Here is a 24,212-nt window from a genome sequence, read left to right as displayed (position 1 = left end):
TTTCAGATCCTGAACGTGGTCACCCACGAGGCCTTGGACATCGATCACACTCAAATCCTTTGTATTTCAAAACAGGGAAACATGAGGATGGCGTTCAAATGGCGTTTTTAACCCAAATCCCTTCAATCATAAATGTCCCAACAATCGGTGTTGAAATACTGGGCCCAAAGCAACTTTTCTAATAAAGGCGTTACCAACGATAATAAGCTGTATTTTGTATTACCTAAATTACTTAGTAAATATCCCATCACCATCCACTCTGTGAATGCTTAAAGGAACTAATTACAGCAAGGTTTAAGTTTTGTAATAAAACAGACGTTACAACAAGGTATTGCATGAGTAGATCAATAATTCTACAGCCCGCTGCCAATGAGTTTAAAGAGGAAAAGCTGGTAAACATGTTACTTTTGAACATTTTTAGGGACTCCTTGCCCCTACACCCACAAATCATTTAATAAGTCAGTTTAATTAAATACTCGTGTCAGCTCTTTTGACCTTACTTTTATCACATTAGGGTCCAAACCCCTGAAAGTGTCTACGTCCATGCTGATGTTCTGTGTTGACAATCCCACTACATCTGTCAAAGGCGCTCCACCTGTCGGTGTGGAAAGTAACGGGATGTTAGGCTCTCTGAATGGTGGGGAAACAGGTAGGAAGGTATGTCGCAGGTATTCTTACCCAGATAGGCCTCAATTAGGTTGTAAAAGTCGGTGGGACTGGAACGCTGTGAGCTGAAGGAAGTGTTACTGATCTCATACAGGATTTTCTTCTGCTCGACTGAACATGACTCCACATTCAGAGGGTTAGCATCTCTGACAAAGTGAAAGGAGAGGGAGACGCAGGGTTATGTCAACACTCAGAGGCCATATTTTAGCTCATAACTATGTGCTGATGCTAACCTGATGCTGTCTGAGCTGATGGTCCTCAGTGTGCTGGTGTCTAATGAACACAGGTTGGAGTCAATAGCGTTCAGCTCAGTGCTGCCCAGGGAGTTCCCAGAGGTATTCAGATACTTGGTGATGATTTCTTTGCTCTAAACATGAAGGAAAACACATCATGTAACCAAACAATACTCGTGTAAATTTGGATAACTCTGAGGTTGTTTAGATTTGAGAATCCCTCTACCTGTGCCGTCTCCCAGGTCCCATCATCAGTGTCCATGAGAGCTGCCAGGGTGTCAAGTTGAGTGATGTTCCACTTAGAGATGTCATCAAGAGATGCTGCACGAGATACTGAACCAAGCAACTGGACTTCCTGATCAGAAACTCCTGATGGGAAAGCCTGAGAAAGACCAGAGAATGTGTTGTAACACATATAATGCATTGAAATAACATTGAAATCTTGTTCTTTAAAGCAACATTATCTACATTTGTAAACGCCACCCTAACATGATTATTACCCAGTGATGACCACCTCTTGGTTTGTGTACCCAGAGGTTTAAAGTACGATTTTAAGGTCATAAAAAACCTGTTGCTCTCAATTACCTGGTTGAGTTTCTTCAGAATGATTTTCTGGAGGTCATCGTCATCGACTTTCTCGCAGATAGAGTTGAGGTTATCTTGCAGAACAGGGACATCCAGACAGAGATCAAACTGTGTCTGATCGTAGCCGAAGGGGAAGGAGTCATCGTTGACAGTCACCTGGGTGATGTTGCCCACAGTGCAGCCTGATGGAAATAAGAGAGCTATGATCTATTGTACACTACTATTACACAGGGTTCTCTATTTGTGGGCCCATAAGAGCCAATTGTTCCAGCAGCAGCTTTTTAAAATGACCAACCTGCTCCTCGTTTCACTCGTCTCACCAACAGGGGGCTGACCTGTCTAAACAGCTTCTTCAGCTTCCTCCTCTGGGTTCTGAGTTTCCTCAAGTTGCGCATAAAGCGTTTGAGGAACCTTCTATTTGTGGACTGTAAAAGTTGGGAGAAAAATACGAAGGCAAAGCGAGAATCAATACAAGTATTTTCATACTAAACTGAATCGAGAAAGAAAGAGAAAGTTGAACACATACAGCTTTAAACTTCCCCCAGATGTTTCTTGTGAAATATAGCGGAAGGGTCCCGAGGTCGTTCAGTGTTTTTCGGTTCCAGTTGTTGGGATTTCTGTAAAATTAAGAAGATATAATTATATTGTCAAGGGCAGCATGAAAAAATATACAAAATGTCTCTATATAAAACTGGAAATTATTTATGGGTGTAACATTTTTGTCCTAAGTTACCTTCATCTTATCCTCATCTTATTACTGTTTCCTGTCTCATCAGCACACCTGCATCCACCCTCCATAATACTTATGTCTACTTACAGGCTCTACTTCTAACTTTTTGTGCATTAGTTAACTTGAGATGACGACTGAGATGAGTAGTTTATGTCAACTGAGTTTTGTCAACTCAAAACTTAGTTCATCATGTAACATAAACATAAACATAAACACATGTAACTTATTGCGCATGTGAGCTAAAACGCCTTCAAGACATTTGAAATATGAGGTCATTTTGTAGTTTTAGTTAGTTTACTTGGAAACTAAGTTGCCCAAGATCACAATTACTGTCCTGAATGGATAACAACAGCCAATTCAATCATATCTGGGTCACTTTGTCACTCTGTGTTGACTAGTTAAAACTGGTAGACTAAGACCAGGTCAATTCCTTTAACAACAGACTGAATGATTGGATTATTGTACCCAAATTGTGTTTTTCCAGACAACAGCAGTGTCTCCATGGAGGCCACCTGGTTGTCAGAGAAGTCTTTACAGGCTTTGAGTTTTTCCAGGATCAGAGGATCCGAATTCTCTATGAAAGATCCATCCAAGGTGCAGGCCATGTTCCCCAGAACCTCCACGTTGACTCTGCTCAGGCCTGTGCCAGTTATACCCTAGAAAGTTGAAAATAAAGTATTTAATGTTATACTGTTCCACTACACTACCACTAACCACTAATCCTTGTGCTTAATGACACTCACCAAGCAGTTCCTGGCGTCGCTGAACAGCTGTGGACCCTTGTTCAAAGAGGCGGAGGCCACAGAAAAGTCTGCTGAGCCCAGTGCAGAAAAGTATGACCTGCAGTTGGCTTTTGGGATACTTTGTGCGCTGCAATCATTTAATTTGAGAGAGAGGGAAAATAAGTAAACTAACATCTACTATCTATGAGGTCCAGTGGAATGTTTAGAGGCTGACTCACTTGAAGTAGAGGAGCATGTCGGAGGGATAATCTGTAAAGTTCTGAGTGAGTTCTCCCCGGAGCCGGTTGAACATGCAGGTCAGCTGTGGGTTGTAATGCCATAACACAGGTTACTGAACATGTCACGGAAATATACCAACATAGGGACTGTATGAACCGTAGATTAGGGGTATAACCCTAAGTCTCAGGTTGCTGTTACCATCTATAGTTCTGATATTGTACATCCAAGTTACCTTAAGTATAAATATTAGATAAAAAGCCTTGGTTATCTCATTTAATGAGCTTCCTGCAGATTTTACCTGTGATTGCCTCAGCACCACCTTGGCTCTACGTCTCCTAGGTCTACAGGCACGGATGCACCTACGGACCCTCTTTTTCGTCATTTTTCGGACTGACGTGCACGTGAAGCCTTGCAGCACAGATGGAGAAAGCCTGTGGGTTGAAAACCACCCATAAAATTAAATGATCCTTAATAATCTTAATAATCTCCAATAAATCATAAGTTTGGGAGTTGTTCACTTACTGCTCGATGTCAAAGTCTGTATTACCCAGATTCCTAAAAAACATGATGGACTAAAAGAACAAGAAAAAGTTGGTGTTTAAATGAGGTGTCACGCTTACAGATGCAATTCTTAAAGTGATTCTGAGAGAAGTATCAACCTGATCTCGTCTCCATGTCTTTTTGTTTATCACGCTGATGTCTGCAGTCCCATCAGTAAATAGCAGCCTGGAAGGTGGGATCTCAGTTGCCAAGGTATCCGGGACATTCAACACCAGTTTAGTTGGGCTGGAGTCCACAGAAATTATCTAGTTTTGAATTTAATGAATTCAAGCGTTAGTGTGTGTTATTGTTATGTATTTGCAAGTGTGTAGGATAGGAATGAATGGGTGAAGTTTTTATTGTTTCTTAGCATTGATTTAATTCAACCTTTATAAATCTTACATTTACCACAATACATTGAAATACATCTAGTACAACCAGAGTACTTCTGGAGAAGGCTGAAGTATCTTCGGGTTAGGGTTAGAGATCTTCTTTAAACTTTTAGATGACTAACATTACTGATGAATGATTGTTTTAACTCCTTTTTGTTAATTTTGTACCTTTCTGACGAAGACCTGTCGGATAACCCTTGGTGCTGCCAGCATGTTGGAAACAAAGGAGGTGCTTGTAGAGACACTGAGTAGTTCAGAAGCTGTGATTTTTTGTATTAAAACTGAAGGAACTCCAATAACAAGTCTGCCGAGGGATCTCAGCTGGGCTGAAGTGTTGATCTGTCAAATAGATGCACGTGCAACAATGCAGTAATTAATGCCATGTTCTATGAATCTTTACTGAACCAAATATATTGTAAGCTGCTGGCATCAAAGCATTAAATAGTTGACAAGGTTATCAGGCATGTTAAGTGGATGTAAGTAGCCATTACCAGGAAGCCTGAGGAGGTAATGGTTCGGATGATGACGTTGACTTGGCCCTGGCCCCAGGTGGTCACTGATCCCAGGAAGGACAAAGAGGAAACCAGCACTGTTGGGGGCACTGAGGTGATCTGTTTGATGGTCAGGCCTGAACTGGCATTGCCAAGATTTACAAATGTTTGTCCTGTGACGGTCGGAATGTTTGTCGCCAACGCCGCAGATATCTATGTAAAACATATAAAACAAGTTTATAAGGGATGTCAATGATGTCATGCATTTTCATGCACTGATTGACTATTACCCATGGATTTGTCTTAGAGAGGTTTAGTTCAAAGGGGGCGTTCCTTTATCCATGTGGATATGTCAAAGAGACAAGCGAAACCATTGGGTCATGTAATGAGAGTGTTAGGTACTGTTGGGTACCAGTGATACAAGAAGCTGTGTGACCGGATGACCTGGCACAAGCAAAAACAAGGAGTCCCAGTGTTGAACCATAGGGTACCCCAACAGAGAGGCAATCGGATGTGGAGTTTTGTCCTGGCCATGATACCTTTAAGGAACCTCCACTCAGGTACAATTCAAATCAAGAGTCTGCCATACCTGAGAAGTCCATCTCAGTAAGTAGAGATAGTAGGATGCCATGGTTTACCATGTCAAAAGCTGCAGAGAGGCCTAACAAGATAAGAACCAAGAACTGGACTGTCACAGGGAAGTTGCAATTCATGAAACCAAATTGGATCAAGGAGGTTGTTCTTAGAGACTAAATTTGACACTTGTTTGAAAGCCGCTCATTCATTAAACTTAACAGGAATGGAAGTAATCAAATTGGTCAACAGTTAGTTGGCTTCTCAGAAGATGTGTGACTTGAGGCCAATAAAACATTTATTCCAAGTTTTAATGTTGATGCATGGGAAGGAGAGATGGCCTAAAGGAGGTTTGTGGGAACAAGTCCACCAAACATGTAGTAGGACTGCTGCATATGAGAAGGTTTGGTACCAACTGAGAGGGCTGAATGATGAAAATTACACACCATTGACTGGGGAAGACAGAAAACACAAGGACTAGGACTTTTTCATGTTCAGCCTGTGGATGCCCTACTCTTAGAGGGGCTGACCTAAGAGGCTATGTCTTTAATAGAAGAAGAGTGGTTGTCAGTGATTGAATAGATTCTTAGTAAAGAAATTAGTAACGAAATTTGTGTTTTGGTGAAAGAAACTGGATGTACGGTAGGTGGAAGGCAGGTTTAATTAGTTATGCTTGAACAAAACCAAAGTTGGTACCACTAGGAGCAACTTCTGGTAGGCTTATTGTGAAACAGATTAAGTAGCAAAGAGGCGTGACCATTAGGTTGTATGGAGACAGTTTCATGTGAAAATTAGCTTGAGTTCTTTGCCAACTTTGAGATAGAAGTTTGTGAAAATTCATCAGGTTAAAACAACTAAATAGACTTTGTCATTTCTTAGTTTATGGCCACAGGATTTGAAAGACTAACTTGTCTCTACAGAGACTTTTCATGCTTGTACCTCAGGGTCGTTTGTTCCGTTGCAGAACTGGTTAAGGTTGCCCAGGATGGCGATGCTATCATTTTCATTCAGAGAAGAGTATGCCAAGCTTGGGACCTCACCAGAGCACACTAAGAAGCCTGGAAACCTGAATAAAAAGGTTCATGTAAAAATAAAGCAGTTAAATGGACAGAATGACAATGGATCAGCCATCTTTTTATCAAACTGGTGGATACTCACTTGATAGGGCTGAATGTTGGGTTGAATGTAAAAATCTGTGTGACGTAGAAGTCTGTCACATCTTCTGGGATTGCTTTGTTGTTGAAGAGATTCAGATTGGTTTGGTCCTCCAAGAACACTGAGATCTTCAAAAATAAAGAAACCAAAGAGGTCAGTAAGAACAAGCAGAAGTCAAAAGAAAGAGGTTCAAACATGAACTCTTCAGATTTAAAAAACGGGAAGCACACAGGTATCAGCTTCGGCTAATTGGTCACCATCCAATCATCTTGCTCATCTCATAATGTGCACAGAAGCCACTCCCATCTACACAAAACTATATAAAACTGCATCCAACCAAACCATCTAAATCTCTCAGGCTAAAGTTATAAGTTTAAGTCAGTTTGGAATCATATTGAGAGGTGTCTATCTGATGGTGAACCATGGTTGGCTTCAACATATGGGTCAGTAAGAAGCTGGTCACGAATAAAACTCCAGGGGAACATCCCCAGAAGCACCTGTTGGTCAGTGGTTCGTTCCCAGTTAAAGTCGTAAGAACTCAATTTGTAAGAAGCATTGAATAAATTTGAAGCCGGCTTTTTAAACTATCAGTGTTAAAAGATGCCTTTTCTTCTTTAACAGATTTGTTAAGCAACACTTAATCTTCCAAATGGTGTTTCTAGTTTTCTTTCTGTTCCTTAATACCGAGCAAACCCTGACCATCAAGAAAGAAACAAATCTTTTAAGATTACAACTGTGAAACAATAGGTTTGAATAGATTAACTCATGTGTTTAGTTTGGATTAAAATCTAAAATATATATAAGGACATACCTGAGAGGTGGGAACAAAGGCGTTGAGGTCAACCAGAGTGATGAATGTCACAAAGTTGCCGATGTTATTGGCAAACCAGGCAGTAGAGTTTAGTTGTGGATCTCTGGGGTTGTAGCATCTGGCTTCAGAGCCTGTGGAAGAATCTGAAATGCAGCATTATTCAATGTTCCATCAATATAATGTCTCAATTATTTCATCTCTACTTATGACACATGATGGATTAAATATGGACCTTCACCTTCTTCCAACATCACATATTTGCTCTAAAATCTTACCATTTCCTAAGTAGCTCCTGATGGATGCGTACACATCGGCCTGTGCGATCTCAGAGCTGTTGTATGTGAAGTTATTTCCCATGAAAAACACCCTGTTGAAAGGAAAAGCAATGCACTGAGTTTAATGGAATCCATCCAAAGCCCTTTCTAACTCTGCAAGAAGTGATCTTACAGTTTCTGGAAGGCAACACATGAGGCATTCTGCACTTCAGTGGAGCTGATGAGGTTCTTGTTGAGGAATCTAAGATAGTCTTTTAACCGCAGGTCAAACCAGAGATTAACTTCAGTGCTGTTGTTGCTGCTCAGGGCCAAACGCCACAAACAGGGAAGGATCGCCACCTTCACATCATCCCGAACAGCCTCCTAAATGTGGCATTTACATGTAATTACACATTAAGTGACACACAAGTGGGATTTTGTGTCTAGTTAGTAACTGAGATGAGGGACATACCGTTTCTACGAAGGCAGGAGTGTTGTTGTAGATGTTGAAGATGACACAGATGTCCGAACTGTTATTAATCACACTTGGCTGACTGAGGAACTGGCGCAGATCTGAGGTGTTGAAGGTATTTATGAGCTGGGAAGGAAAGAAAAAGATAATCATTTGATATTTCTGCTGGAACAGCACCATATCAGTAGGGTCTTTGTATTTAATTCACTATTATTTGTTAATACTTTGTAAATAAAGTTTAATTGGACCACTCTCTTTGTGATTTCTTTTAACTGGGATTTATTTCTTTATTTTCCCACCTCTGACTCGCGTGTTGGTGGCAGAAGAGATAAGAACGTCGGCAGATCCGGAAAACCAAAGCTGAGGAAATTGCTTCTCAGAAACACGTAGAAACTTCCACTGCTGTAACATTTCAGAGGCGCTGTCCCTGTTTACAGAGAAATGTGTTTTATTTTTGGTACAAATATCATATTCACAAAGAAATTAGACTTCTGTAAAAAAAAAAACATGTTCTTTTGGGTCCTTATTGGCTTTCTTTCAGGGTAACTTAATGGTCGTGTGGAATAATTTCTCACAAACCTCGGAGGAAGAGGACGATTTGTTTGTTGATCTCTTTTCGGGTGTCGTTGCTGAGCGTCTTCTGCAGTGTGTCAAGCAGTGTAATCCTAAATTAAGATGAATGAATTGAATAAAGAGAAAAAAATCCACACCGGGCATTTAATTTGAACCAAAATAAAAACAAAACAACGTTTCTTACAGATCACAGCTCACACTGAAACACAGTTTCCTGTAAACTGCTAATATGACTGTGGAAACTCTTACATCTCTTGGCTGCTGTTACAGCTCCTGTTTGTGCTGATGTTGAATAAGGGCGTCACCAGGCTGGGAGAGATGTTGACCAACAAAGGTCGCAGTCGCACCTTCAGCCACAGCAGGAAGTCTTCATCACTAACATCTGGAGAGGAGAGATTCCCTCTGTCAAAAACTGCCTGGAGGAAGGCAGATTTCACCTCCTGTGTGTAGTTGGCTGACTGGGCCTGTAAAGAAATGTAATAATTACTTAATTAATCAAAAAGAATGCCTGAATATGTTTTATTTGTTCTTTTATTGTGAATGTAATATTTGTTTAAGACATGCAGATGCAAAGTTTTTTTTATACATACTCGTTATTTGAGTATTTCTATCCAAAGATCAGTATTTTGATAACCTGAGCTAATTAAATGCACGAGCCATGACGAGGCTGCACCCAAAACAAGGAACAGTACCAACTGCAGACGAATGAAATGTAAGTATTTGAGATTGAAACTGTCTCTATCAGTTTTCTGTGTGGCAGTGTGAGCACTCAGGCTAAGTATAGCATGCTATCTTATGACATTTGAATGGCGTTAGTCAGCCTCCAGCTCCAAACTTCGGGGAAACATGGAGTCTCGATGCAGCGCTTTCTCTGCAGGAGGCTTGAGCTGCATATACGCTCAACCTCAATATATAACCTCAATCAACCAACTTTTTAACCAGTTTATGCTACATTCATATCGATCTTAACCCCCGCGAATCTCGTCTCTTCTTGCCCGTGATTTGTTGCTGTTTGTTTCAGATCCTTAATGTGAGACATCACAGTCAATAAGTGTGTTTATAAGACTGAGCTTTGACCACTTTTAGAACCCCGAGTGCACCGTCCTTCGTGAAATTTAGCATGTGTACCTGGGTGATGCATTTTCATTTATGCTAAACAGAGCCAGAGCCGATAAATACCTGTAAATACTACAGAGAGATTTGGCACGGGACTGAGTTATGATTGACTGTTTCCTGTTGCAACATCCAGATGTTTGTGACTCCATTCCTTCCCAAACAGTGGTGTTGGACAAGATATATGCCCTGATCACATTTGTAGGCTTTTATTGTATATTTTCTGCAGCTCACATGTGTTTTTATGTCACAGCAACACATTTGGGTGAAGAAAATAAAGGTCAGACCTTTCAGTACATCAGTTAAACAGCTAATTTTCATCAACCCTCAACACCATTAAAACTGCTTCATGTATGGTTCTAAAAAACCTCGGTTTCACATTTAGATTTTAACGTTACAACTTGGTGTCATAGAATTGTTACTGTAGTAATCAACAATTGAGTCTGATTGTGTCATTCCTAATCTACAAATCCTACAGTTAAAATTACCTTAAATGGCAGCTGGATTCCAGCAGGTGAGCCAAACGCATCACATGTCAGGTGTGTAATGATATCCAAAATAATGTGTTTACCTCAAAAGTTGGCGACACCAGGTCAAAGAAGGCAGCAAAGTCAGTGGTGTTGATGACGCTCATGACTTTTGTCACATCCTGGGTGCCGTTTAGCTGCGACGGCATCGCCACAAGCTGGCTCAGCTGGCTGAGAGTGAGAAGATCTGCAACCTCCACCTATCAGATCAGTAAGCAAACACCTGCTATAAGACAGTATGTCTCAGCAACTGGATAGTGTTGTGGTAGGATTGCTGCCCTTCATGTGGGTGACTTCAGTTCAAATCCTGACTGCATGAAAGGTATTATTTCCAGTAGGGGTCCTTAGGCAAAGTCTCTGGAAAGCACATTCAAAAGATTTTCCTCTAAAGACAAAATACCTATAAAACATGTGAATTTCTGGTTTAATGATAATGAAACTTGACTTTCGGACGACTTTGTCCCTAAGAAATATTATAAACACTAAAGTACACTGTCCTATGGGTGCGTAGAGGAGCATACACCTAAATTCTGCCTGTCCAGTAAAGACGAGGGGATAAACAAGTGGATATACTAATTGGTAACTGAAAAATAAAAGGGTATATCTGCATATACCCCACACTCCACCACACCGGCTGTACTACCAATCACAGCACAGCAGCGCGGTCATGAGGTCGTAAAGCCTTGTTGCTGTACTTTAAACTGGAACTCGACAGCAGTCCAACAGCCACTTGTAACATCTGCAGTCGGAGCATTTTGGGAGGTGTTGGAGCGAGATTTTCGTTCAATACGACCAATTTGATAAAAATCTAAAGTTCAAACACGTGGCTTAATACAAGGGGTTCACTTTGAAGAAAAAAAGATAAGTTTTCACGTGAAAATTATGAAGAAAAAAGGACTACAGAGAAGGTGACTGACCAGCCCAAAGCTGCGGTTGACAGTTTGGGGTTTCATTGTCTTTTGGAGCCACGCTACGCTCTATGTTCACTATGCTATGAAGTAAGAACCGCAGTGATGGGAATTATCACAATAAACAAGTGTTTTTGAAAACATTACAGCAGATAGTTTCACTGGAAACAGCTGAGATGAACTGATAAACTTCTGAAACAGCTGAACAGGTCCAAACATCAGGAGCTGCTTTACAAACCACCACAGAGCGCATGTTGCCTTATGTGTTCATTAATATCATTAAATAAACTTTGTTAGCAGCTGGAAAGTGAGCGAAATATACAAAATCAACAAAGTGTGTCTGTGATTAGAAGTTAAAACATTTAATCTGAGCTGGTGTGAGATCTGTTTGTCAATGACTTCAGTGGAAACACCCCCCAGTCTCTCAAAGCAAAGCAGAGACCACTTATGGTCTTAAGACCTCTTTTTGACTGATTTTTAATCCTTTATGTTTGGTTCTTAGTGGTGTGACGAACTCAGAATGCATCCTGAGAGCTGGCTTTAAAGTTTAACATTTAAATTTGCAGTAGTTTTGATTATTCTATCAATACTTCATCCTTGTCTCATCGATCCATACGACTGAAGCACAATTTATCTCCACCTTTCTGTGCCCTACACGAACTTCTAATGAACTTCTAATTTATTGCTTTGTTCTACGAAGCCGATCTCTGTGCTTTGTGACTATTATTAAAACAAATAATCAAGGGGACCTAGTGAAATTATTCGAAGTGTTTAGGCTGGAGCGAAAGCTTTCAGCTGGACTTTTAGCAATAGTTAAAAATCAAAATACTTAAAAATCCATTATCCTTTGCAGGTTGTACTCGATATCATGAGGAAGGATTCTAACTTTTAGGCAAATTTTTCATAAACCAGTGTGAACATACTCCACTGAAATTCCTTTTCAAGGACAGAAAATCCATGAAGGAGGCATGTAACCGGAACCGACCGAAGTTGTTTAAAATCCAGCTTCTGTCATCAGGGTCCAATTCAACACAGGAGGAACCTTGGAGGCAAATCACTGAATCATTACAGTGAACATGGCAAAGCATAAGCTGGGTTTCATAAAGTTTTGAAGCACATTTGAAGTAGAAACTGCACTTTTACACCGTGATAAAGTTACCTGAGGAGGACTGTCCCCTGAGATAATCTAATGTGAAGTTGAAAACCTGCTGAGTCTGTCGCTCGGAGAGTTGATGGAAAACGTTGTTGAACCCTTTGACACTGAGAAAACAATGAACTTTCTTTCATTTCAACTGCGTAACACAAAATCTAATTTATCTTTTTCTCAGTTATAACACATCAGATCATTGTGGAAACATAGTTTTCACTCACATCTCTTGATAAGAGTTACATGGGATACTTCTGGGAATTATTTCAAAGATTCTTTCATCAAAACTTGGGAGGAATAGAGGCAGATAAACCTGGAACCATAACTTGAAGCCTTCGGCTTTTAGCTTCGGTAGATTTGGGCCAAGAGCTGTTAGTGTGAGATTCAGAATGGTGTCACGCACTGCTGTTGAGAGGTTTTGCTGAAATAAAAATGAAAGGAATTGTCAGAGGATCATTTTCATGCAAAGTAATTCAATTTACAGACAAATCAAAGTGTAATAAAAAGACTTACCTTTGCAACACCAACAACAAATGTGTCAAAGAAAGACTCAAGGTTTTCCAAAGACACATTAAGACTTGTGAACACAAGTGTCAGAGTTTCATTGGACAAGTTGTTGGGTTCAAGGAGGAATTTAGCTTTTTGTCCTGGAGAAAATATGTCCAGAATGGCCTCCTAAAACAAAACCATGAGGCCAAAATTAAATGAATCATCAAAGCAGTTTCAGTAAAACTTATTTTCAAAGAGCAACCGAGTGAATTAAGCAGAATCGGAGACATACCTGAGAGAGATTGAAGGCTCTGAGCTCAGAAAATGTTACGAACTGAGAAAACGGACCCAAGTTTATTTTAATCCAGTCAACATCAGTCTGATTTTCCTGCCTGCAAACTGAGGAACACAAACAGATTCAAGGATTCACACAATGTTTGATCAATGAAAAGAAGCCTGACTAAGTCACAAATTTGAGGCCTACCTGGTGTATTAATGACACCGGCAGATTGATTCAGATAGTTCAGCAGAACATTTGTGATTTCTTGACGTCTGTCCATCGGTACATCCTGGAAAGCTTTGGCAATCCCACTGACACTGCAAAGATTGGAACAAAACTTTCTTATACAGTCCCTGAAAAGGACCTAGCCTAGTAATTTGATGCATGGAAGTCCTGGTTGATCCTACAATGCTACTCACACAATGTGGTAGTTTGTGCAGTTTATGCCTGAGGTTGCATTCCTGAGCATGTCTGGACGGAAACTTCCAAGGATGGGAACCAGTCTGACATTGAACCAGAGACCATAGTCATCTCTGTTGAAGCCTGAGAGAAGAGGACCGATGATGATGAAGGTCCTGTCCATGCACCGATCTCTCACGGCGAGTGTGAGTTCTGGGACCTGTCAAGTTACGACACAGGAAGAAGCAAACATTACACAATCTTTATGTGGTGGTACACCGTGGGATCTTTGAAAGGTTATCTGGTTAGGATGCCTCCTGGTCGCCTCCCTTTGGAGGTTTTTTGGGCCGCGGGGCCAGAACTCCATCCATCCATCATCTGCCGCTTATCCGGGGGTCGGGCAGCAGCTTTAACAGAGAAACCCAGACGTCGCTGAGGGCCAGAACTCACTGGAGTGATTATGTATCCCATCAGGCCTGGGAACGCCTCAGGAAGGAGCTGGAGAGAGTCTCTGGGGAGGAGAGGGATGTCTGGGTTTCCCTCCTGGACCGTTTGGCTCCATGACCTGACCTCGGATAAGAGGAAGATGATGGATGGATGGATGGATGGATGGATGGATGGATGGATGGATGGATGGAAGGATGGATGGATGGATGGATAGATGGATGGATGGATGGATGGATAGATGGATAGATGGATAGATGGATAGATGGATAGATAGATAGATAGATAGATAGATAGATAGATAGATAGATAGATAGATAGATAGATAGATAGATAGATAGATAGATAGATAGATAGATAGATAGATAGATAGATAGATAGATAGATAGATAGATAGATAGATAGATGGATGGATGGATGGAGGAATAAACGGATGGATGGATGATGGACGGATGAATGGACAGATGAATGATGGATGGATGGATGGACGGATGAATAGATGGATGGATGGAGGAATAAACGGATGGATGGATGGATATTTTACCCTCATCTTTTTTAAATGATTCATTGCTTGCTTTTAGTTTTATTTATCATGTTTACTTGGTATAACTTTCACGGTACTTTTTGATACTCAGGTTATTTTAAATGTGCTCAAGAAATACAGTTTGACTTTAATTGATCAATTAACTTTTATATGTTATATGTTAGTTCCATAAAAATGATTCAGTGGTTGAGGTACCAAAGAATAGTTGGTTCTAAGTCCAGGATTTTCCTTATTAACAAACTTTAAGCTTAGCTTACCCGTGCATTTAAGGTCAGCTGTTTCAGGAAAACATCCACATTTTCCAGAGCGTTGCCAACCTCAAGTCGGTCAAAGGCCAGATCGATGATGCTTGTGTCATTCAGGGTCTCTGCGTTCAGTATGAACTGGGCCATCTCAGTGGTATTGAGCTTTTCAAATGTTGCAGCCTACAAGAAGGAAATCAGAACATCATTCAGTTGAAATATGAAAAAGGGCCAAAGAAGTTATTTTGGGAGAATAACTCAGCTTCTGCTGTAGAAACTCACGATGGAGAAGTTTGGATTGAGGGCTTGCAAATCCTCGATGGATGCAAAGCTAAAGAAGAAGCCGAGGTTTGCCTTTATCCACTCTTGAGTGTCATTGAAAGATGAGACGCAGCCAGGATCTGCCCAAAGAAAACAAAAAAGAAAGGAAAGAATCAAAGAGACTGGCTGGATGAACTCTGCAGATAAGTTGTGTTTATTAATATGTTTCTCTTAGTTAAAGGGAAGTTTTCTCTTTGTTGTTACCTGTGGAGTTCTTTCTTGATAGAAACACTTTGATGAAGTTATTGTAGATTAATTTTCCATCCAATCCTGGAGTTCTCTCCAGTACCGAACTCATAGACTTCACCCTTGAAAATACAATAACATAACTTTTTCTTGAACAACATAAACATGTAATTTAGTTATCATTTAGTATGAACTCATTCCAGCTGTTCCTGGGAGCTTATATCAGGGCGTCTGAAGTCTGCAGCAGGTGTAAAATTCCCCAAAAACACAACCCTGGGATTCATTAGTTCCTCTTTGTTTGAAAGTTCCTCATTTAACGAACTGTTCTGATTTTCATTTCTAAAGTACGTCGCTCCTTAAGTTGGCTCCGCCTCCTCTGCTAAGCCCCGCCCACTCACATCCACCCTGCTGGACGGATGAAGCCAGCTTCTGGTGGAAATGTTCTGCTGTCAGCTGCACTGAGGAGCATGCATCTTCCATCCAGCAGCAGCCTCAGAGGATATAAGAGCCCAGTGGATAAACTATATCTGAGGCTAATGTTCCAGCAGAGTTAGCTAAAGACTGTGAATGTGCAGCAAACACTTTTCATCCCACTGTTTTAACAACTTGGTCCAGTTCAACGCTGGACTGAAGGAACTGAGCCACAAAGACGGGTGGATGGCAAGCCTGAGGTGTCAGGTTGAGTTGGTTGTAATTCACCTGTGCAGGTGGAGCACCCTCTGCTGTCAGAGGCTGTCATTAAACACTGATTGTGCGACACATGACCTGCGTGCTCGAGTAAAGCAGAAATGAATTCACTCACAGTTCCTGGAAGGCGCTGCAGCTGAAGTCCTGGTTGGCGAGCTGGATTAGGAGGCCTTGGTTGACAAATGGCAGAAGAGGAGCCATCTTCAGTGAGAACCACAGCGTGATGGACTCAGGGTCGCTGAAGTTAAGCAGATGTAGGCTCTCCTGGACTCCAAATACATCCAGAACATTCATTCTGGATTCATTGGTGCCCTGTGGTGAAACAGGTGTGATTCAGCACTGATTAACCATGTTTACATGTCATATGAACACCAGCTGAATGTCATTAGAAGGAAAATAGTCTGAATTACATTAATCTAGCCGATGTTTTTATTCCAAACACACATTGTGGAACAAGCTGAGGTTCAGTATCTTGCCCAAGAATTAAAAAAGAAGGGATAAGTTGGGGTTTGAACCAGTAAACCTCGACCTCCTGAGCTGCAGTAACTCCCATTTACACGAATAAATATTAAAGTTGATATATTTAACCTGTGATGTAACTGAACACTAACCAACAAAGTATCTATTAGTTTTAATCTGAATAACATGGGTGTGAATGTAAAGCTCACATTAATGTTTAACATCGTTCATGGAGCCTCTTCAAACAAAAGACAAATGAAAAGAACTTCATTACCAGGTCTAAGAAGACTTTTAAAGTCGACTCTACGATCTGCCGGAGGTTTTCTTCCACCTCTTTGGACTTTCCATCTGACAGGCTTGCATTTGTTCTCCTTTTACAGGTCAGCTCTCTGGACAGCGTGTCCACCGCCGCGGATATCTGCAGAAAACAGGCAGCAGCAGGAAGGCGTGCGTCAGTGTCAGCTACTGAACACAAGAGGGCGCCACAGATCAACGATACGTGCCCCTGGAGGCTGAAGCACTCACTCTGTGGCTGGCACTGAGCACGTTCCCGTCTTGGCAAGAGCTGGAAGTGGAAGCAATGAAATGAGAACAAAGTGAAACCCAACAGATGCTGTGAGTAAAACAGAACTGCGCACCAACCTGTTTTGGGCTGTCGGGGAAGTTGAAGCTAAAAGTGTTCAAGAGAAGAGAGGAAAAAAGCTTTAGCTGCTTTAATCTGTTCGTTACACTTTATTATCGGTTAATAGGATTCATCATTACCTTCTGTGGTGTTGGGCTGTAAGAAGAAGAATTATATAGGTTATACAATCTGAGATCAATCATTTTGACAGATATTGCATTAACTGTTGCAAAAGTGATGAAACAGACTCACGGCTGCGGAGGTCAGGGACAAAATGCATGCTGAGGAGGGGAAAGAGCAAAGTTTCATTTCTGTTCAGGAGGTCAAAGATTTACTGATGCTTCTCTGAGTTTCTGAGGACGCTTACCGATCCCGGCCGCTGAGAGGAGCAGAACTTGCACTGAAGTTCTGGGACCTCCCATCGTGCTGCTCAATGAACAAGAACACTTTAACAGGCTGGGAAATGGAAAAATTTGTGTTTTCCACACAGAAAAACGCTTTGACAGGCTGGGAAATGCAAAAATTAGTGTTTTACACACAGAACAACGTTTTGACAGGCTGGGAAATGGAAAAATTAGTGTTTTACACACAGAAGAACGCTTTGACAGGCTGGGAAATGCAAAAATGAGTGTTTTACACACAGAAGAACGCTTTGACAGGCTGGGAAATGCAAAAAATAGTGTTTTACACACAGAAAAACGCTTTGACAGGCTGGGAGATGCAAAAATTAAAGTGTTTTACACACAGAAAAACGCTTTGACAGGCTGGGAAATGCAAAAATTAAAGTGTTTTACACACAGAAAAACGCTTTGACAGGCTGGGAAATGCAAAAATTAAAGTGTTTTACACACAGAAGAATGCTTTGACAGGCTGGGAAATGGAAAAATTAGTGTTTTACACACAGAAGAATGCTTTGACAGGCTGGGAAATGGAAAAATTTGTGTTTTACACACAGAAAAACGCTTTGACAGGCTGGGAAATGGAAAAATTAGTGTTTTACACACAGAAGAACGCTTTGACAGGCTGGGAAATGCAAAAAATAGTGTTTTACACACAGAAAAACGCTTTGACAGGCTGGGAGATGCAAAAATTAAAGTGTTTTACACACAGAAAAACGCTTTGACAGGCTGGGAGATGCAAAAATTAAAGTGTTTTACACACAGAAGAACGCTTTGACAGGCTGGGAAATGCAAAAATTAGTGTTTTACACACAGAAGAACGCTTTGACAGGCTGGGAAACGGAAAAATTAAAGTGTTTTACACACAGAAGAACGCTTTGACAGGCTGGGAAATGGAAAAATTAGTGTTTTACACACAGAAGAACGCTTTGACAGGCTGGGAAATGCAAAAATTAGTGTTTTACACACAGAAAAACGTTCTGACAGGCTGGGAAATGCAAAAATTAAATTGTTTTACACACAGAAAAACGTTTTGACAGGCTGGGAAATGCAAAAATTAGTGTTTTACACACAGAAAAACGTTTTGACAGGCTGGGAAATGCAAAAATTAGTGTTTTACACACAGAAGAACGCTTTGACAGGCTGGGAAACGGAAAAATTAAAGTGTTTTACACACAGAAGAACGCTTTGACAGGCTGGGAAATGGAAAAATTAGTGTTTTACACACAGAAGAACGCTTTGACAGGCTGGGAAATGCAAAAATTAGTGTTTTACACACAGAAAAACGTTCTGACAGGCTGGGAAATGCAAAAATTAAAGTGTTTTACACACAGAAAAACGTTTTGACAGGCTGGGAAATGCAAAAATTAGTGTTTTACACACAGAAAAACGTTTTGACAGGCTGGGAAATGCAAAAATTAGTGTTTTACACACAGAAGAACGCTTTGACAGGCTGGGAAACGGAAAAATTAAAATGTTTTACACACAGAAGAACGCTTTGACAGGCTGGGAAATGCAAAAATTAGTGTTTTACACACAGAAAAACGTTTTGACAGGCTGGGAAATGCAAAAATTAAAGTGTTTTACACACAGAAAAACGCTTTGACAGGCTGGGAAATGAAAAAATTAGTGTTTTACACACAGAAGAACGTTTTGACAGGCTGGGAAATGGAAAAATTTGTGTTTTACACACAGAAAAACGCTTAGACAGGCTGGGAAATGCAAAAATTAAAGTGTTTTACACACAGAAGAACGCTTTGACAGGCTGGGAAACGCAAAAATTTAAGTGTTTTACACACAAAAGAACGCTTTGACAGGCTGGGAAATGGAAAAATTAGTGTTTTACACACAGAAAAACGCTTTGACAGGCTGGGAAATGGAAAAATTAGTGTTTTACACACAGAAGAACGCTTTGACAGGCTGGAAAATACAAAAATTTATGTGTTTTACACACAGAAAAATGCTTTGACAGGCTGGGAAATGCAAAAATTACAATATCGGAGTTAGTAATAAAATAAAAGTGTGTTTTTTTTAAGTTTGTGGTCACTCAGGAATAATTTATCCCCTTTTTAAAAATGTATACGTTGTTATTAGTTCATTAAATAAGAAAACAAAGCAGAAAAACACCTCAATCTGCTCCGTTTCCATTAAAAAGATGCATTAAAAGTAATTAAATCACTGAAGAAATCAAATCAGATGTTTTGCAGCTGCTCGAGCTCAAAAGTTTCCCATCGTTAATATTTCAACAAACACACAGCTCAGAGGAAACATGAGGAGATAAAGTCTCCTTCTCACCTGTTTCAGTCCTTTGCTCTCCGAGGACGAGGAAAAGTGTCAAAGTGAACAAAAGAAACGTTGAAGATTACTCTTAAACGTGCGAATTCAAGTGGGCGGGGCTAACTAATCATCACCTGTTCTTCAGGCATCAGTGAGCGTACAGGGTGTTCAGTGGGATTCCACCACGATAACAATCACGTATTGCGACATTTTCTGGTTTTAATCGGATAAATAACATGTGAACAGCCTCGTTACTCTGCTCAGGAACAGATTTATGGCGTTTCGTTGGTGCATGAGATGCTCGGAGTACCTCAGGGCTCCTGCTTCGCCTCTGCAGGGCCGAGTCCGCTCTGATTGGTCAGTGCCCCCCCCCCAACAGGTCTGAAGGCACGTCAGAAATGTGCTGCCTCGTGTAAACACTGCTCTCACTACGCAACAGTGTTATCTGCTCCGTCTTATCCATTTGATCTGGAATTTATAGATTTGGAAACAGTGACAGAATTCACGGTAACTTCGTGTGACATAATTTCATCGTTTAATATCGAATTAGCTCCAGAGCTGAGTCTCTGAATCGAAGTTTGTTTCTTAATCGGTCATCGTGACGTTTATGTTGGTGTCACAAAGCTGTAAATAAAGAAAGTTTAGATTTTCTAATATAAAGACAATAACTACGAATATCTTTGTCACATATTTTCTATTTTTTATGCACTAAACCTATAATTTATTCAAAGCATGATGCCCTGGTGTCTTCGGATAAGTGAAGTGCACGAAATGGACTGATGGCCCGTGTGTCCCTTTGCTTTTCAGGTATCTGACTGCAGATGTTATCTTTAGGGATGCCTCAGACCGACACGGTTTTGTGGAATTCTTTTGGCATCCTGAGAGCTGGAATCTAGGTGTGGCGCAGAGGTGTGGGCGGCTGGTTGGCTCCTGTGACTCACTGCTGAGAGATTGATTTACCGAGCACTGCAGTGATTAAACATTTAAGTTAAGAATAAAGGGGAACTCCGGTATTTTTAAACCTTATTTCTGGCATGAAATACGTTCATCTACTCACTGAGAACAGTTTGGTGAAAGTCGGCGTCCTTCGGAAGATATTTAGATAACTGGAGATCCATATAACGGAGTGAACGGGGCTTAGAGGATGCAGCCTCTAAATAAGGCATTATCTGTCTTTATTTCACCAATACTTTAAGAAGAATGAATGAATGAACGTGTGCTATAGCTCTGTTAGCTCATAGCTGCTGTTATGTGGCTACTTGCAGCTATAGGAGAGCTAACGGAGGGATTTCTACACAGGCACTCTACTGGGACCACTTCATCCAGTACAAAGCAGTGTTACAGTCGGCTACTTGCCTATAGCTATATATTAAGTAGCTCTCCTATACCTTGCGGCTATGGGAGAGCTACTTAATATTTCTTTACATTTGACATTGTTGGGTTTCCATAGATGTTCAGTAAAACATTAACATACTTTAGCCCAACAGTAACTACTTAAAGCTATTCCCATGCATCCAAACAGCAACATGTAGACACAGGAAGTGGATTCCCCTGACAGTCCTCCTACTAAAGCAGATGTACAGCAGAACAGTAAAATTATTTAGGCCGCACTGAATCAGATCCCCCCCCCCAGTGGGGCTGAATGATTTGTCTAATGTTGCATATCTGGATGTTAAATTTGAATAGACAGAAAGGTCCAGGCTGAGTGAGGACACCAACAAACTACAGCTCAGATTTGTACTGCTTTGTACTGGATGAAGTGGTCCCAGTAGAGTGCCTGAGTAGAAATCCCTCCGTTAGCTCTCCTATAGCTGCAAGTAGCCACATAACAGCAGCTATGAGCTAACAGAGCTACGAGCTAACAGAGCTATGAGCTAACAGCAGCTATGAGCTAACAGAGCTATAGCACACGTTCATTCATTCATTCTTCTTAAAGTATTGGTGAAATAAAGACAGATAATGCCTTATTTAGATATTTAGAGGCTGTATTTTCACACTGCTGTGCACAGCCTTACACATGATGTCACGTTGAGGTGGCCACAAAGACGCCATTAAAAGCCTCTCAGCTACCTGCAGGGAAAGAATCTGCAGACTTTTATTCAAGAGCAGCGACTGTAGGTTTGGAGGATTTTTATGTGTCCTTGCTAACGATGCCCGGCGTCATTCGGGGGTCGTAAATGTGTCCAACGTGTAAACTGATGTGCTGTTTGGAGAGCGCTTTGTGGTCCGTGAGGCTGTTTATTGTACTGTGACAGTGTGAAGGAGGTTATGCTAATGGCTTCTTATCATCACTATTGTTCAGTTCAATCAGTGCTGAAAGGCTTTGAAATTCACAGACCTGGTTGGGATCTTGTTTTTTGGTTTCTTGCAAACTAAACATGAACTTTGTTGTTCTTTTTATACAGGAAACAGCTCTAAGGACCCATCATTTAGGCCCAAACAACTGTTTAGAGCTGAAGCTGCGGCCAGCACCGTAAAATAGCGCCAAAGTTTATGGTGAAAAATGTCGCACTGAAGCAGAAAAGCGTTGGAACATTTCTATTATTTTATGTTTTAAAAGACCCCTTTAAGTGGCATTTATTTTCCATGAGAAGAAATGTTTTCATTTGCAGGGATTTTACCTAAAGTGTTGTGATTATTAAACCTTCTCTGGAGACTTTTATTGGCTAAAAACAAACACGATCATCAATAAAATACATGAAACGCTTAAATAAAAAGCTCTAAAGACGGGAACAAGCTTCCAGTTATTCAGTTTTTCTTAGAATAAATCTATTGAATGTATGATATGATGCATTTTTTCTTTTTAAAGTAATTAGATGTATTTTTCTGTATAAATAAGGCTCTAATGGGCCATAAAAATGATGCTGACATTTGATTTAATCGACTCTTTCTGTGCGAGGCTGCATGTAGGCCAGGCTTTTTCCTCCAGGTCAGGTTTTAGACGTCACCTCTGGTCATACAACAGAGAACATGTGGAGGAGCTGCAGGAAAACACAACAAGCAGGAGAACAGAGGATCTGAATATCACCGAAACAAGATGAGGAAGATAAAAGAGCGACCAACAGAACAACCAAAAGCAAAAGAAAAGGAGAGAAATCAGCAGAAAACTGGTTTTCATCCATAAAATCCCCTCAGACGCTCCTTTACGTCTGTTTTATCAGCTCTAAATAAAACGAAAGGGATCAAACGACTCCATGGAAACGGTGAACAAACAGCCTTTCTTAACCTTTCCCCTTCAGCTCACTCGCAGCTGAACAGCATTTTTCCAACAACGACTCACAGGCAGGTCAAATATCTGAGATCTCTGTCTGGGTTACACCCACGTGCACATCGAAACCTTCAAGATTGATCTGCAGACACTGTGAGGGCCTTTCGGGGCCTTTTGGGACCTTTCCGGGTCCTTTTGGGACCTTTCGGGGGCCTTTCGTGTCCTATAGGGGCCTTTTGGGGTCTTTCAGGACCTTTTGGGGGCCTTTCAGAGCCTTTTGGGGTCTTTCGGGGCCTTTCGGGACTCTTTCAGGGCCTTTCGGGGGCCTTTCAGAGCCTTTTGGGGCCTTTCGGGGGCCTTTCGGGGTCTTTCAGGACCTTTCGGGGCCTTTCGGGACTCTTTCAGGGCCTTTCGGGGGCCTTTCAGAGCCTTTTGGGGCCTTCCGGGGGCCTTTCGGGGTCTTTCAGGACCTTTCGGGGTCCTTTCGGGGCCCTTTCAGGGCCTTTTGGGGCCTTTTGGGGTCTTTCAGGACCTTTTGGGACCTTTAAGGGCCCTTTTGGGGGCCTTTCGGAGGCCTTTCGGGGGCCTTTCAGAGCCTTTTGGGGTCTTTCTGGGCCTTTTGGGGCCCTTTCAGAGCCTTTTGGGGTCTTTCGGGGCCCTTTCAGAGCCTTTTGGGGCCTTTCAGGGTCTTTCAGGACCTTTCGGGGTCCTTTTGGGGCCCTTTCAGAGCCTTTTGGAGGCCTTTTGGGGCCTCTTTTTGCATCAAACACTGCAGCTGGTACCTGATAAACTGTCAGACGGTTAAAACCGACTCCATATTAATAATTTCCTGTTAAATTAAACAGTTAATTCTAACATGGAGAAGCTTTTTCCTCATCTCCTGCCAGCCTCAGATAACCTGTCATGTTGACAGATTTCAGGTCAGACAACATACTTTGTTATCTGATATTTTGCTTTATTTTCTTCAGAAGCGTGTTTATTTTGTCGTTATGCTTCAGATTTCTGTTTGGTTTGATTGTTGCAGCCAACAGCTACTCACCTAATCAGCTGGCGGCGCCTCCCTGCTTTACTGCTCACGTCAAAGATAATCTCCAAGAGAACGGCACAGATTCAACCTTAAGGACAACATGGTCACTGAGCTCATGTTGAGACATTCGAGACGTGTTGCTGCCATCAGATTCATGTCAACATTTCATCCGTTTGAGATGAGAAAAAGGCTTTGACTTCTCAACTAAACTCTGTGGAAAATAAACAGAATAATAAGAATGTTCCTTGAAATAAAGAAGTTATTATTGATGTTAAATACAGGTCGAGTCAGTTAAAAATGTGCTCTGATGGCACATGATTGCAGGTGTTATTCAGCTCTCAAATGACACAAGTAAGACCGGTAGAGCAACGTTTTCTCAGGAACTTCTTTATTCTTTTTTGTGCTTTTAACAACAGCTGGAAACACATGAGTCATTTGGCCAGATTACAATCAAATGTCTTTATAAAGAAACTAAACATAACTGTTGGAGCAGATCG

At 41.2% G+C, this 24,212-nt stretch overlaps 1 protein-coding gene across 1 annotated transcript in view; it reads right to left on the bottom strand.

The window, feature by feature from the left end:
• The window catches only part of LOC140269845 (uncharacterized), a 142,660-nt gene extending 125,652 nt beyond the window's left edge, over window positions 1-17,008 (bottom strand). Inside the window, exons 1-24 of the mRNA XM_072364827.1 lie at window positions 16,992-17,008; window positions 16,709-16,748; window positions 16,458-16,601; window positions 15,840-16,036; window positions 15,056-15,159; window positions 14,813-14,931; window positions 14,546-14,713; window positions 13,321-13,520; window positions 13,106-13,218; window positions 12,914-13,020; window positions 12,646-12,807; window positions 12,357-12,553; window positions 12,145-12,245; window positions 11,909-12,027; window positions 10,122-10,277; window positions 8,687-8,901; window positions 8,444-8,529; window positions 8,164-8,291; window positions 7,865-7,990; window positions 7,586-7,776; window positions 7,414-7,505; window positions 7,139-7,281; window positions 6,331-6,455; window positions 6,112-6,238 (exon numbers count right to left, since the gene is read on the bottom strand). Of these exons, the coding sequence (XP_072220928.1) occupies window positions 6,112-6,238; window positions 6,331-6,455; window positions 7,139-7,281; window positions 7,414-7,505; window positions 7,586-7,776; window positions 7,865-7,990; window positions 8,164-8,291; window positions 8,444-8,529; window positions 8,687-8,901; window positions 10,122-10,277; window positions 11,909-12,027; window positions 12,145-12,245; window positions 12,357-12,553; window positions 12,646-12,807; window positions 12,914-13,020; window positions 13,106-13,218; window positions 13,321-13,520; window positions 14,546-14,713; window positions 14,813-14,931; window positions 15,056-15,159; window positions 15,840-16,036; window positions 16,458-16,601; window positions 16,709-16,748; window positions 16,992-17,008 (3,177 nt within the window). The remainder of the gene's footprint in view (window positions 1-6,111; window positions 6,239-6,330; window positions 6,456-7,138; window positions 7,282-7,413; window positions 7,506-7,585; window positions 7,777-7,864; window positions 7,991-8,163; window positions 8,292-8,443; window positions 8,530-8,686; window positions 8,902-10,121; window positions 10,278-11,908; window positions 12,028-12,144; window positions 12,246-12,356; window positions 12,554-12,645; window positions 12,808-12,913; window positions 13,021-13,105; window positions 13,219-13,320; window positions 13,521-14,545; window positions 14,714-14,812; window positions 14,932-15,055; window positions 15,160-15,839; window positions 16,037-16,457; window positions 16,602-16,708; window positions 16,749-16,991) is intronic.
• Window positions 17,009-24,212: the final 7,204 nt, after the last annotated feature.

The sequence above is a fragment of the Leuresthes tenuis genome, unplaced genomic scaffold (assembly GCF_036924035.1).
Source record: "Leuresthes tenuis unplaced genomic scaffold, fLeuTen1.0.hap1 SCAF_15, whole genome shotgun sequence".
NCBI classification, from domain to species: domain Eukaryota; kingdom Metazoa; phylum Chordata; class Actinopteri; order Atheriniformes; family Atherinopsidae; genus Leuresthes; species Leuresthes tenuis.
Note: the sequence above shows the minus strand (reverse complement) of the source record. Positions and strands in the feature narration are given on the sequence as shown.